Source organism: Salmo trutta, chromosome 3 (genome assembly GCF_901001165.1).
Source record: "Salmo trutta chromosome 3, fSalTru1.1, whole genome shotgun sequence".
Taxonomy (NCBI): Eukaryota; Metazoa; Chordata; class Actinopteri; order Salmoniformes; family Salmonidae; genus Salmo; species Salmo trutta.
The window spans coordinates 17,814,028-17,827,963 of record NC_042959.1 but is presented as its reverse complement, the minus strand read 5'-3'; the positions used below and the strand labels follow the sequence as shown (position 1 = coordinate 17,827,963).

The window sequence follows — 13,936 nt, the reverse complement described above, 5'->3', positions numbered from 1 at the left end:
AGGTCGCATGAAGAGTCAACAGGCACAAATGAAACGGTCATTAAAATACCCATTGAGGTAGAAAATATGACTAGGAAGGAATACTTGTCAAATCTTCTTGGTCTCACAGATGTTGGCGATAACTCACACATAAGATTTCATGACTTCCCGAATATCCAGTTATCCACGGGGTATCTGTCTGCTTCAAGGCAATGCTGACGTGGTCATAGTTGGTAAAGACTGCCAGTTGGCTTAACTTCTGCACACGATCAAATTGCACTAAGCAGAATACAAATAAAGAAAATAAGAGAAGACATTTTAATCTCAATGGTTTATGCCAGAGTGGTAAAAATTACAATTGCTAGGATTCTCATACAGTGTTTGCTGCTCTTCTTATGCTGCAGCATGTCCTTGTGTGACATCAAAAGCAATTTGTTCTCATGCACCAGTGCTCTGAATGCCAACTGAGATAATTGAGGTTAGTCATTTGATGTTAGCCATATTTGTTCGGTAACATTGAAAACGTTGGCATTGAAGATTACGGTCATTGTAGTTGTATTGATTCATGAGTGGGCAGTAGCAGCAATTTCACTCATGTGGAAATAACAGTTCTCCTCAATAAACGGGAAAATAGTTAACAGACAATAGCTTTCTACTGCTCAAGGTTATTCTGGCTGATGGTTAACTCAGTCTTGCAATGAATGTTTCTAATGTTCCTTGATAGAGCTCACATCAAATGAAAATCAATGTACTTAATTTGGCCTGGTTACTTCAGCTACACTGTACATACTTTAATGTTATCACTACTAGATTGGCCAAGTGCATTATCCTTCTCAGAACAGACATACTCACTGGACAGTTTATTAGGTACACACATCTAGTACTGGGTCGGACCTTCCTTTTCCTGAAGAACAGCCTGAATTCTTAGGGGCATTCTACAAGGTGTCAAAAGTGTTCCACAGGGATTTTGGTCCATGCTGATGCAATGGCATTACACAGTTGACACAGATTGGACTGCAACAGTCATGCTGAGAACAGCCTGTGAAAGCTATGATCCCTTATTGATGTCACTTGTTAAATCCACTTCAATCAGTGTAGATGAAGGGGAGACAGGTTAAAGGATTTTTAAGCCTTGAGACAATTTAGACATGGATTGTGTATGTGTGCAATTCAGTGGGTTTAGTAGTAGGTGCCAGGCATACCGGTTTGTGTCAAGAACTGCAATGCTGCAGTTTCCTGTGGGTATCAAGAATGGTTCACCACCCAAAGGACATCCGGCCATCCAGCCAATCAATTGCGTGAAGCATTGGAGTCAACATGGGACAGCATCCCTGTGTAACGCTTTGATACATTGCAGAGTCCATACCACAACGAATTGAGGCTGTTCTGAGGGCAAAGATGCAAGCAACATTAAGGAACAAATTACATCTTGCCTATTTAATGGTTTCTACCATTCTAGAGGTACTAAACTGTGATAAATTAAATCTGGGTGTCTTTAATGTAAACATTTCCAATAAGCAGAAGCTACACTAGAGGTGAGAGACGAGGGCTGATACTGCAGAGTCATGTGACCAAATGCTTTTCAACCGGGAGATCCAAAGCTTCAGGCCATTGAGTGACTTTTTCCTTGAAAAATTATATTTTGGTACACAACTGAAGTTGATATGCTTGGAGTTTGATATGTCGTCTTTGAAATTGGTCTTCACTGGGCAGAGATGCAGTTAGCTAGCGTGGCTGAGAGTGGGATTGGGAGGGGGTGAGTAGGAGGGAGGGAGCTGGTCTTTGTTCCCCCTCAGACATCCGTTATCTCCTCCTCCATGTCATCCCCCTCCTCCGACGACGTCAGATCCAGCTCATCCATCTGAGAGACACATTTTGGACACGAGCAGACGAACAGGTAGTTCTCTCTGGGAAGACAATAACGATGTTACATAAGTCACACAGCTGCCTGTCTCGTTCTGGAGAGCGAGAAAGAAGATAACGCAGCCTGATGGAATGCATTTGCGTCAATCTATCATCACTTCTCTGTTAAAAAAGAAATGCCATTATTCAACACGCATACTGTAAACACTATGTATATAACATAATAAAACAGTATATAAGCATAATACACAGTGAGTCTGAATTGTTATCATTTGCTGAGAAAAAGAGACAGAGGCCAGTCTTTGTTCACGCTTCACTACCTCCAGTTTCTGGGAGTTACGGCGTTTCAAGGTAAAATGCCTTTCAACAGGATACAGTGAATGTGAATCCAAAGTGGGCTTGCAGAACAAGCCTGCCCTGGGTTTAAAGTGCGACTGAACCAAAAAAAAAGCTTCTTCTACTTTTTAAAATGGCATATGTGGCATCGATATGAGTCAGAAACATTTATTCTAGTGTCAAAATGTAGTACTAAGTGTAAATAGGATAATTTTGGTCATGAAGTCAGTCTGAGATTTGCGAGATAAATAAGTAACAAAATTGTGACAAATGAAGGATACCCTAAGTTACAGTAGAGTTGGGTTTATTTCAATCCTGCCCTCAGCTGGCAGCACCCAAGTAATCATCAATTCGAAGCTCAGCTGCATACGAGCCAATAGTAACGCCCATGGTCAATTTGGTTTGACATTCAATATCCCTATGGGGCAAGTTACATTACAAAACGTACATGGGAGAATATTCTTAAATGTCAATAACTCCAAATTTCATTGACTTAAAAACCTAAAACCAACTACAAATTGCAGAAATTCACACAAATATTGAAAACATTTAATGAAACTAAAGGTACACAACAAAAATATTGTCCCATTTACATTATGCAATTTCTTGACGGCACCAACTATCCCCACAGATGGGTTATCCAAAGACAAACCAACTTTGCAACAGTCGGCTGAAGCGAATAGGTGAAAGTTGGCTTGCTACTTCCAGACACAAGACCCGGTTAGACTGTTTCCAGTTACCTACACTGAACAAAAACAAACACAATACACAACAATTTTGCTGACTTACAATTCATATAAGGATATCAGTCAATTGAAATAAATTAATTAGGCCCTAATCTATGGATTTCACGACTGGGCAGGGGCGCAGCCATGGATGGGCATAGGTCCACCCACTTGGGAGCCGTGCCCAGCTAATCAGAATGAGCTTTTCCCCACAAAAGGGCTTTATTACAGACAGAAATACTCAGTTTAATCAGCTGTCCAGGTGGCTAGTCTCAGACGATCCCGCAGGTGAAGAAGCCGGCAAAAGCTCTGGTGGACACTCCTGCAATCAGCATAGCAATTGCAAGCGCCCTCAAAACTTGAGACTTCTGTGGCATTGTGTTGTGTGACAAAACAGTACATTTTGGAGTGGCCTTTTATTGGATGGATTATTTTAGCAAAGGCGAAATGCTCACTAACAGGTATTTAAACAAATTTGTGCACAAAATTTGAGAGAAATAAACATTTTGCATATGGAACATTTTGGGGATCTATTATTTCAGCTCATGAAACCAAGACTTTACATGTTGCGTTTATATTTTTGTTCATCAGTGTAGAAGGGTGAGTTACTAACTATACTGTTTTGGCAATGAACGTACAAACGCTTCCAACGTTCAAACACACACGCCTCCAAAACCCAAATCTCGTTCTCAGTCGCATTTCCCAATGAGGAGAATTAAAACAGAGGCTAAATCAGGAAGTGCAGCCCCCCTTTAAGGGGGTAAAATCGTTAGTGGATTGACAGCTTGCTAATCGATCAAGAGCATTGTTAAGCACCGGAATAACCACCAGAACCCCTCGGCTGCGCTGGCCCAGGACTGACTGTTATTACCTGGGAGGGTGGCCATTGAACTGGGAACAGTTTGAGTCTGTCAAAGGGACACAGGGGATTTCAGTTGTTTACCTCAGGATTTTCTGTCTGCTATGACAGCTCCGGTCACGCTGACAGCAGTCCAAGTAACTGATGCAGATCTCCTGGAGATGTAAGGAAACAAAAGTTAGCAGATGAGGACATTCACATCAAAAGACCTCCCATTACTGTTACTATATTTACACAACAATGCGCTATTATTTTGGTGCCAGAATTCAATCGATGGCTGGCAAAACATTTCTCTGGCCTCCTCAGACGCTACATTTACAGGCAGATGCAAGCCTTCTCAATATCTGATAGCTTGACACATCAGCTCCAATCCTCAGTCTCTGACCGCTAAAACTGACTGACAACTGAGCACAAAGTTCTCTCCAGTTTATCCATGGCCAGAATGTATCCCCCCGACCCAGCATCCTCTTCTGACCTCTCCAGGGCTGATGTCACTAAGGGCACTGAGGTGAAGCAAGAAGTTGTTGTTCGGGAAAGATGCCTCCGCTTTCGGTATGCAGCTGTGGTTACCTAGAGAGTAGACGACACAACCAAAACAAAAGTATTTGATAACAACTGTAAACATGGCCTTTGACCAGGGCAGTAGTTCATTTCATTTATCCTGTATGATGGGTGTGTTTGTGGATTATGGAAGCTGGGGTCAGAAGCCACCTGATTGTGACGACTCACATGAGCTTTGAAGTAGGAAGAGCCCAGAACCCTCGCAGTTCAGGAAGTCACCGGTCTCTGCGGAGACAAATCAAATTCAGCTCTGACCTCCATTCTCAGTAGCAGAGATTTATTCCATTTTAGTAACGATTTCAAATATGCTGAGTCAAGCCAACCCAATTCAGAGGCGCCAAGTATCCTTTACAATCGATTATAAAATGTGAGCTGCACAAAGCCTTGCTTGGTAATGTAGGTTTAGACAAATATTTTATCAGACAGCTTTTCCCCAGTATTCCTCAATAAACAGAACAGATGTCTCATGAAGCAGTGTAAGAAGGGAATTGTGACCTTTCTCGATGTCCTTGTATAGTTGATCAATGAAGGAATCCAATTGCTCCCTCTGCTGGCTAGACAGCTCCAACGCATCACATGCATGAACCCATTGGCTGAGAGAGCTATGTAAAAAACATGATAAAACGATGTCGGCGCTTAAAAAAAAAAAAGACAAATATTGGGACTAATGGCACTCCATAAGTGCATCATTTATGTCCATATCATCAATCATTTATGAGTTGGAAAGATTGAGAGCTGAAGCTTACCTGGTACCTATGCCTTGTCCATTGGTCCCTACAAGGGCGAAGAGGGAGCGAAATCCCTCAGGTGTAAACCACTGTAACGTGAAAGGACAGCCCTTATATAGCATACAGTATCTGCATCATAATCACATATGTTCAGCTCAGAGCTTACTCATGGGAAATTATTAAATCCAAGACAGATATTATTTTATATTCTTGTCTCCAGGCTGACAAGGAAGTAGCCAAGTACCTAGTATTAGCTTGACAAACATGTATGCCCATAAATAAATTGAGGTCATGTAAAGGGAAACTGTGCCATACTTACCATATCGAGATGATCATCGTAAAGTGCTGTCGTAAACAGGGCTTGTAGTAAGGTCAAATGTCCCTACAAAATGTAACATACCATAAAACTTCAATTAAACGCAGTCTCAAATAGCAGCACGTAATTTTTATATCCGGGCAACAGCACCCATTTCAGCAAATAAAGGCTTGATCTAAATGAAATGTTTACGAGGTTTAATGTTTGATTTGTTACATTAAATACACTGAACAAAAATATAAAACGCAACATATAAAGTGTTGGTCCCATGTTTCATGAGCTGAAATAAGGCCCCCAAAATGTGTTTGTTAAAATCCCTGTTAGTAAGCATTTCTTCTTTGCCAAGATAATCCATCCACCGGACAGGTGTGGCATGTCAAGAAGCTGATTAAACAGCATGATCATTACACAGGTGCATCTTGTGCTGGGGACAATAAAAGGCCAATAAAATGTGCAGTTTTGTCACACAACACCACAGATGTCTCAAGTTTTGAGGGAGTGTGCAATTGGCATGCTGACTGCAGGAATGTCCACCAGAGCTGTTGCCAAAAAATGGAATGTTAATTTCTCTACCATTGCATCGTTTGAGAATTTTGCAGTATGTCCAACTAGCCTCACAACCGCAGACGGTGTGTATGGCGTCGTGTGGGCGAGTGGTTTTCTGATGTCAACGTTGTGAACGGAGTGCCTCGTGGTGGCGGTGGGTTTATGGTATGGGCAGGCATAAGCTACGGACAACAAACACAATTGCATTTTATCAATGGCAATTTGAATGCACAGGGATACCATCACGAGATCCTGAGACCCAATGTGAGGCCCACTATTTTTAAGGTATCTGTGACCAGATGCATATCTGTATTCCTAGGCATGTGAAATCCATAAATTAGGGCCTAATGAATATTCCAATTGATTGATATCCTTAAATGAACTGTAACTCAGTAAAACCTTTGACATTGTTGCATGTTGCGTTTATATTTTTGTTCAGTATAATTTGAAAACTAAAAAATGTTTAATCACCTGTAAGAAACTGCTAGCCATTTGGCTGCTAACAGCTGAGAACTGCTAGCTAACTGGCAAGCACAAAAACAGTCAACTTCGAGAGTACAGAGCCCTAACATTTGGCTAATCGCCCTCTAGCGGCGAAAGTACGAACTGACAAAAATGCAAAGTTGAAGGAGAATAATTGTCAATTTTTTGTTTTTAAATGGAGACATACTAAGACAAAAGAAACATCACAGTGTGTAAATGATAGCAGTGCAGGAAATGTATTAAAATGTTGGAAGAGAATGCTGGAATTAAACAATTCAAGTAAAGATGTGCCCATTTTGAATGTTATATTGTTTTTGTGCATCTGAGCTGTTGTCGTTCAAGCAGGCAGAAATTCGGCAAGTGTGACATAGCATTGCGATAAAGACACCCTCACTACACTTAAAAGGAATGCAACTTTTAGATCACGAAAATGTCTGTCATGCATGTCAGATTTCAATACTGGCCAATGTCATAACGCAGGAGGTTGTCTTCTTTCGAATGTTCTTTTGTGATGTTCCTACCTCAAGAAACATGTAAATTAACAGAGGGTCTAACACATTTCTCCTAATTGTCTGCCTCTTCAGTCCAGGGTGCATTGCATGATGCCGTTGAGATTGTGAAACTCCACTCTGTGAGCCACATCAATCTGCAGGTTAAACATGGTGAGATTGTACTCCTAAATTGATAGCGCACTTTGTTAGAGCCATTTTACAGCTAACTAGATACGTCACATGCTGATATTGACTTTGGTATTATTGTGGGCACCTACGTTCGCTAGCTAGCTAAATAGAGAGCGTTGCATTGTGGGTTTTGTAGTTAATCTGTGGCAGCGCAAGTTTCCACAACGATTTTCACATGTTGCTACCAACCTTATTTTAGAGTCAAAGTTAAAGATTTGTTCACAAAACTATTTCCCACATATTAGCGTTATGTAACACTAAATTACAGGAATGAGTGGTTTGGGGTGGATTTTTCCTTTAACTATGCAAATAAGCAAAAGCTGTGTGCATTAAGTAAATAGACGCTGGGCTCAAATAGAAGCCTGTCTGTAATAAGCGCCTGTTGTGTTCAGTGATTTAAGCAAATAAACACCCAGGCAATTCATTTACATTTTACAGTAGTCTATAATCTAGTACAAGAACAATGAGTCAAATCTAATAGTTAACACAAATGTGAAAAAAATAATTTGAAGCTCAATCCCTGTGTCCTCAATTCCTCTCTAAGCACATTGGCGGAGATGTTCCAAGGTCTCTTCCTCAGACCTCCTCCTCCAAATGAGCCTTAAGGGGAATTGAGGAAACGTGGATGAAGAAGCAAGGATTTGACAGCTAGTAGTTAACATTTTCAGCCACTACCTCTATTCTTACCTGGAACTTCTCTCCCAGCAGCTTGTGTGCAATTTCCTCCTCTTCGTTGGCTGCACGGCTGCAGAACTGAAAGAACAACTTCTGCCAACAGCATTTGTCTTGGGCCTGCATGACAAATTCAAACATTATATAGTGTTTGAGTTACCTAGTATGCACAGGTATGCACATATAGTATTATAATAGCAAACTGACAGGTTAAATGGTTCTCCAGGCATTGTGAAGGTCTGTTCATCTACACAGACACCAGATTCTCAAACAAGCATTCACTCCAAATCGTCACTGTCTGATAAACCTTTCAACTCTATTTTTGCAAATGTTCTTTCCCCCCCCCCACATTTATTGAAAGCAGTAACTTCCCTCAATGTACTCTGAACATGACTCTAGGACCAAGAAAACATTCAAAATAGCTTCTGACATTTCATAATTGAATATTTGTTAAATGGGGGAAGTATTTTTTTTTTTCAGTTTTCAGCCGACAATGAAATATAGAATGCAAATATAAAGAGCAACTCACTTTGGAATTAAAGCAGCTGAACAAAAAAGGCAGAGGTAGGAGGCGGCTCACCTGTTTGACAGTGGCCACCATCCTGGCCATGAGCATGATGCTGGAGGTCTCAGGAGGGTAGTGCATACTCCTAGGGGACAGATGGAGGGGGATCATGTCACCTCATGCAATTACAGCCAAAATATCACTGAGGCTGGATCTGAAAACATTGCTAGCTGCCAAATCCTTGCTCTCTCGTCCTCGTTTCCTCCAATTCCTGTCTCCCCCAATTCCCGTCTCCCTGTCAGAGCCAATTGAAAGAGGAGTTGCAAGGGAGGGAGCTTTGAGAGGGAGACAAAGAATTGGAGGAAACAAGGACAGAGAAAGCTAGTAACATTGTTTCAAAACCCAGAGACTCAGCAGACCAGGGTTTGGCAAGTCAATGGGAGAAGTGAAATGTGTCCATAGTTAATTTCCTCAAAATTTAAAGGCAAAACCTAGATTTGAGATAATGTCTTAGGTAGCTGAAACTGTAATTACTACAACCTCGTGAAATTGACATACTGACGTTTTTATTTTCATCAAAACATTTTATCGAAGTGGTGCCTTTGATTTGACTGCCTGCACGTAAGCTGTTCGGCGCGACAACCGTTAGTGCCGATGACGTGTTTTTGCGAATGAGCTTGGCTAGCTAACGTCGCCATGACATTTACCAGCATGATCGGGGATTCTATTGGAGAAGCAGTTTAGACATCTTCATAATGTACTGTCTTTGATAAAATTTTCAGATTCAGTGCAAGAGAAATATGGGCTCCATCAATTGGAATTAAATTAAACAGCAAATCCATCTCACCTCCAGGCGTCCTTAAGTTTGTTGACGGGGTGGTCTGGGTCCTCTTGGGACTGGCCTAAGCACAGGGCCTGATGGTACTGGTCTGCCGCAGCCTGCCGACACTCGCTGCTACAGTACATCACCTGGAGGGGGACACAAAGTCTACTTCAGTGAGAGGTCTTGTTTGGTCCAATAAGTTGGACCCGTTCCTGACCCAAATAAATTTGTTTATAATATAGAGACCTGGTTCAAATGGACCCAAAGACAACCAGACTCGGCCCCGTATAGACCCGGTCTGATCCAATCCCAGTGAAGGAAGCAGCAGGAAATATATATTTTTAGCTATGTTATTAACTGAAGCTGTTAATGCATGCACCGAGGGAGAGCGGAAAGGAGCTAAGAGGGGACTTGCTGTGTTTGTGACTGGGTGGCGCGAGGAAGAGACATCAGCAACCAAGCCGACTCGCACCACTAAATTCTAGCTGCAAAAGCTAGATGACTTATCATCCAATCTTACATAGTACCCGTTTTGACTGCATCAAACCAAGAAGAGAAGCTAGTTAAGATAGCTAGCTAGCTTGGCTAAGCAAGCTATTTAGGATGCACTTCCCCCCGTCCTACACAATAACTCCATTCAAAGTATTAAGCAGCAGATCATCTGCTGGCTCTTGGTCGTTGAAAGGGAAACATATCCTTCTCATTTAACTTTTAACTCCATGGATCTCCTAAGTTGTTTACCAATACACATACGGGGCCAGAGTCTAGTGCCGCTTTGATGACTTGTGATTGGCAAACAAAAAAACAAGCTACACTCCTTTGAAAAATACGCGTCTCTCTCAATAAGCCGAAGCAGCATAAATGAGACAATTCTCTCCCTCCCTCTACTGCAGCAGTCGGGTCTGTACGGGGCCTTACCGGCAAATCAGTTCTAATTACACATACCCGAGACAATTAAATCAGAACCAGATCAGAGGTCAACTACAGTATTTCGGACCTGACCTGGTCGGGGCCTGGGTAATAGAGTTTCGGGAGGACATAACTACACTGAAGACCAAAGCGAAACACTGGACTATACTGGAGGAAGTAGCTACAGTATATCAACACATCTCCATATGGAGAACAGGCATTGGGTAGGAGTATCACATTTAAGTGGCTTCTAATCCTTCATCTTCACCGATCTAAAAACCCAGGCTAGGAAAAAACATACAGGCATGCTCCATTTCGCTTTCAACAATGTGTTTGTAAGGGGCCTCCCGGGTGGCGCAGTGGTCTAAGGCTGTGCCACCAGAGACTCTGTGTTCGAGCCCAGGCTCTGTCGCAGCCGGCCGCGACCGGGAGGCCCATGGGGCGGCGCACAATTTGCCTGGCGTCGTCCAGGTAAGGGAGGGTTTGGCCGGCAGGGATATCCTTGTCTCATCGCACACTAGCGACTCCTTTGGCGGGCCGGGCGTGCACACTGACCAGGTCCCTAGGTGTACGGTGTTTCCTCCGACACATTGGTGCGGCTGGCTTCCGGGTTGGATGCGCGCTGTGTTAAGAAGCAGTACGGCATGGTTGGGTTGTGTTTCGTTGGACGCATGGCTCTCGACCTTCGCCTCTCCCGAGTCCGTGCGGGAGTTGTAGCGATGAGACAAGACAGTAACTACTAACAATTGGATACCACGAAATTGGGGAGAAAAAAAATTATAAACAATGTGTTTGTAGATCAGTAGTGTCCAGTCCTTAAAGCTTAAATATGTAACTTTTTGGGCGATCCAACCGAATTCACATAGAAATGTGATTTATAGATCTGTCATTCTTAGTGAAAGCAAGTCTAAGAACCGGGAGATGTGTTCTTTCTATGCCTCCCATTATTAGGTTTTGTTTTTGCATCTTTTAATTTTGGTTTTGTACACCAGCTTCAAACAGCTGAATATACAATATTTTTGGTTAGGGAAAAGATTTCACAGTGGTTCAGATGGTACAATGACTCTATACTATACTTGCTTGTTTGTTTGTTTTGTCACAAATTAAAGTTAGGCAATCTATAAGAATTTTTGCAAACAGGAAATGGATGCGATTTCTGCATAGTGCACCTTTAATTGGCAGTGCAGATGGGGTAAGACTTGTGAGAGACACTCACCTGGCATTGTGGGCAAGCTTGGTGCAGCTCTGGGCGCACCTTGCACAGCTCAGTGTGGGGTAGACTGAGGCCAGGGTTGCCACTCAGTCTTCGGGAATTATCCTCAGCTGTCTCCAGAGCACTCAAGCAGTATTCACAGGCTGGAGGAGACACAGGGATGGATGATTAAATGGGAGATAACTAAGGGTGATTTTATCACTAAATACACTACATGACCAAAAGTATGTGAACTGCTCATCAAACATCTCATTCCAAAATCATTGGCATAATGGAGTTGGTCCTCCATTTGCTGCTATAAACAGCCTCCACTCTTCTGGGAAGGCTTTCCACTAGACGTTGGAACATTACTGCGAGGACTTGCTCCCACTTAGCCACAAGTGCATTATGAGGTCAGGCACTGATGTTGGCCGATTAGGCCTGACTCGCAGTCACCATTCCCATTCATCCCACAAGTGTGCGATGGGGTTGAAGTCAGGGCTCTGTGCAGGCCAGTCAAGTTCTTCCACACCAATCACAACAAACCATTTCTGAATGGACCTCGCCTTGTGCACAGGGGATTTGTCATGCTGAAACAGGAAAGGGCCTTCCCCAAACTGTTGCCACAAAGTTGGAAACACAGAATCATCTAGAATGTCATTGTATGCTGTAGCGTTAAGATCTCTTCACTGGAACTAAGGGACCTAGCCCGAACCATGAAAAACAGCCTCAGACAATTATTCCTCCTCCACCAACCTTTACAGTTGGCACTATGCTTTGGGGCAGGTAGTGTTCTCCTGGCATCCGCCAAACCCAGATTCGTCCGCCAGACGGTGAAGTGTGATTTATCACTCCAGAGAACAAGTTTCCACTGCTCTACAGTCCAATGGTGACGAGCTTTACACCACACCAGCCGACACTTGGCATTGCATATGATGATCTTAGGCTTCTGTGCAGCAGCTCAGCCATGGAAACCTATTTCATGAAGCTCCCAACTAACAGTTATTGTGCTGACGTTGCTTCCAGAGGCAGTTTGGAAAATCGGTAGTGAATGTTGCAACCGAGGACAGGCGATTTTTACATGCTACACACTTCCGTTCTGTGAGCTAGTGTGGCTCGTTGTTGCTCAAACGTTTCCACTTCACAATAGCAGCACTTACAGTTGACCGGGGCAGCTCTAGCAGGGCAGAAATTTTACTTACTGACTTGTTGGAACGGTAGCATCCTATGACGGTGCCACGTTGAAAATTACTGAGCTCTTCAGTAAGGCCATTCTACTGCCAATGTTTGTCTATGGAGATTGCGTGGTTGTGTGCTCAAATTTGATTCACCTGTCAGCAATGGGTGTGGCTGACATAGCCGAATCCACTAATTTGAAGTGGTGTCCACATACTGTTGTATATACAGTTCCCAGGGGGAACTGTTATGTTCATCTAAAATATGGATTACAAAAGCAAAGCCAGCTGAAACATTTTGTTCCCAAGATTTCTAGTCATCAACAGGAACATAAAAGAAGGATTTGTTGTAAGTTCTGAGTTGTTCAGTCTGTCAACCACCTAAATCTTGAACCTATATGGCACCCCACCTTTATATTTGTACTGGGAATTCCACAAGAACTGGGAAGAGACAAGAGGGCGCTCTACAAAAATGGTGTCTCCCTTCTTGATGGCCTTCTTGGCAAATAATCCTTTGCCCTAAAATAAAAGCAAATGTTTAATGTTAGTTTGCTATGACAATTTCATTACGCACCTTGCTACATATACTTTATCTATACCAAGTGCATCCTATTGCGTCAGACCAGGATATCCTTTGCACTTTATTAGCCCCTTCAAAAAGGTATAGTTGGAGACTAATCTGTGCATACCTTTCGCTAGCTAGCTAGCTAGCTACTTAACGTCACATGACGCTAGCTAGCTAGCTACATTAACATGGCTGGTAGCTAAGTAACCACGTAGATACTTAGGTAGCAAAGTTTTTTTTTAACCTCAGTGTAGTAGCTAGCTATGGCCAGCCAGTAAACATAAACAAAAAAAATGACAAGAGATTATATCCTGCTCATAATTTGGGCCAGCCAGATTGACAGCATACGTAACACTGCATTTGGCATCAAAACCGTTGCTAGAAACGACAAACTTGAAATTAGCCTTTTCAAAAGAATCCCTGTCGGCACATTACCTTAACCTTGTCAATAAATCGGACTTCCACACAACTGCTAACTTTAGTTGTGTCCACGCAGAAAGAAAGCATGTCATTTTGGGAGGCAGCCATCTTCAAATTAACCCTTGGCCTTTGAACTCTAAAGTTTTTAGAGGAGCTAACGCGTTAACATTTAGCGGCCTCTATTTTTTTTATTTGATTTATTTCACCTTTATTTAACCAGGTAGGCTAGTTGAGAACAAGTTCTCATTTACAACTGCGACCTGGCCAAGATAAAGCAAAGCAACACAGAGTTACACATGGAATAAACAAACATACAGTCAATAATAAAATAGAAAAAAGTCTATATACAGTGTGTGCAAAAGCAGTTGATATAGTACTTTTATTTTATTTTCAGTAATACGCTACAGTGAGTGCCTTGCAAAATTATACTACATGATTTCATCTTCCATTAGATGCAATGAATTATATCATGAAGACCAAACTTCACTGTTTTAAAAAGTACACACAGTGCCTGATGAATTAATTCAAGACGCTGGAAGCATAGCCTCAGTTGTCACACACTCGGGGAGATGGCTCACATCGTCTGTTACACACATATG

The 13,936-nt window shown here is 42.4% G+C and overlaps 1 protein-coding gene across 2 annotated transcripts; it reads right to left on the bottom strand.

Moving 5' to 3' along the window:
* Nucleotides 1-1,606: 1,606 nt before the first annotated feature.
* Nucleotides 1,607-13,481, bottom strand: smyd5 (SMYD family member 5). Of its 2 annotated transcripts, none has more exons than XM_029725588.1 (13): nucleotides 13,353-13,478; nucleotides 12,763-12,871; nucleotides 11,202-11,341; nucleotides 9,101-9,222; nucleotides 8,329-8,398; nucleotides 7,764-7,868; nucleotides 5,371-5,433; nucleotides 5,070-5,140; nucleotides 4,819-4,925; nucleotides 4,492-4,548; nucleotides 4,238-4,332; nucleotides 3,847-3,917; nucleotides 1,607-1,886 (listed from the first exon to the last, which is right to left on the bottom strand). In XM_029725588.1, the coding sequence occupies exons 1-13, from the start codon at nucleotides 13,443-13,445 to the stop codon at nucleotides 1,772-1,774; spliced, it is 1,218 nt and encodes a 405-aa protein (XP_029581448.1). In that variant the 5' UTR covers nucleotides 13,446-13,478; the 3' UTR covers nucleotides 1,607-1,771. The 2 variants fall into 2 exon arrangements, with proteins under 2 accessions (XP_029581448.1, XP_029581456.1); XM_029725596.1 differs by lacking the exon at nucleotides 1,607-1,886 and adding an exon at nucleotides 2,469-2,923 and having other exon boundaries at nucleotides 13,353-13,481.
* Between the last annotated feature and the right edge of the window lie 455 nt (nucleotides 13,482-13,936).

What these genes read in the sequence shown, in the direction of transcription:
- smyd5 (XM_029725588.1), bottom strand. Translation starts at nt 13,445, where the DNA reads ATGGCTGCCTCCCAAAATGACATGCTTTCTTTCTGCGTGGACACAACT. An exon ending in AAACTTAAGGACGCCTGGAG is followed by an intron (nt 8,399 to 9,100) that starts GTGAGATGGATT and finishes TCTGTCCCCTAG; the next exon opens with GAGTATGCACTACCCTCCTG. An exon ending in ACGATGATCATCTCGATATG is followed by an intron (nt 5,141 to 5,370) that starts GTAAGTATGGCA and finishes TTCACGTTACAG; the next exon opens with TGGTTTACACCTGAGGGATT.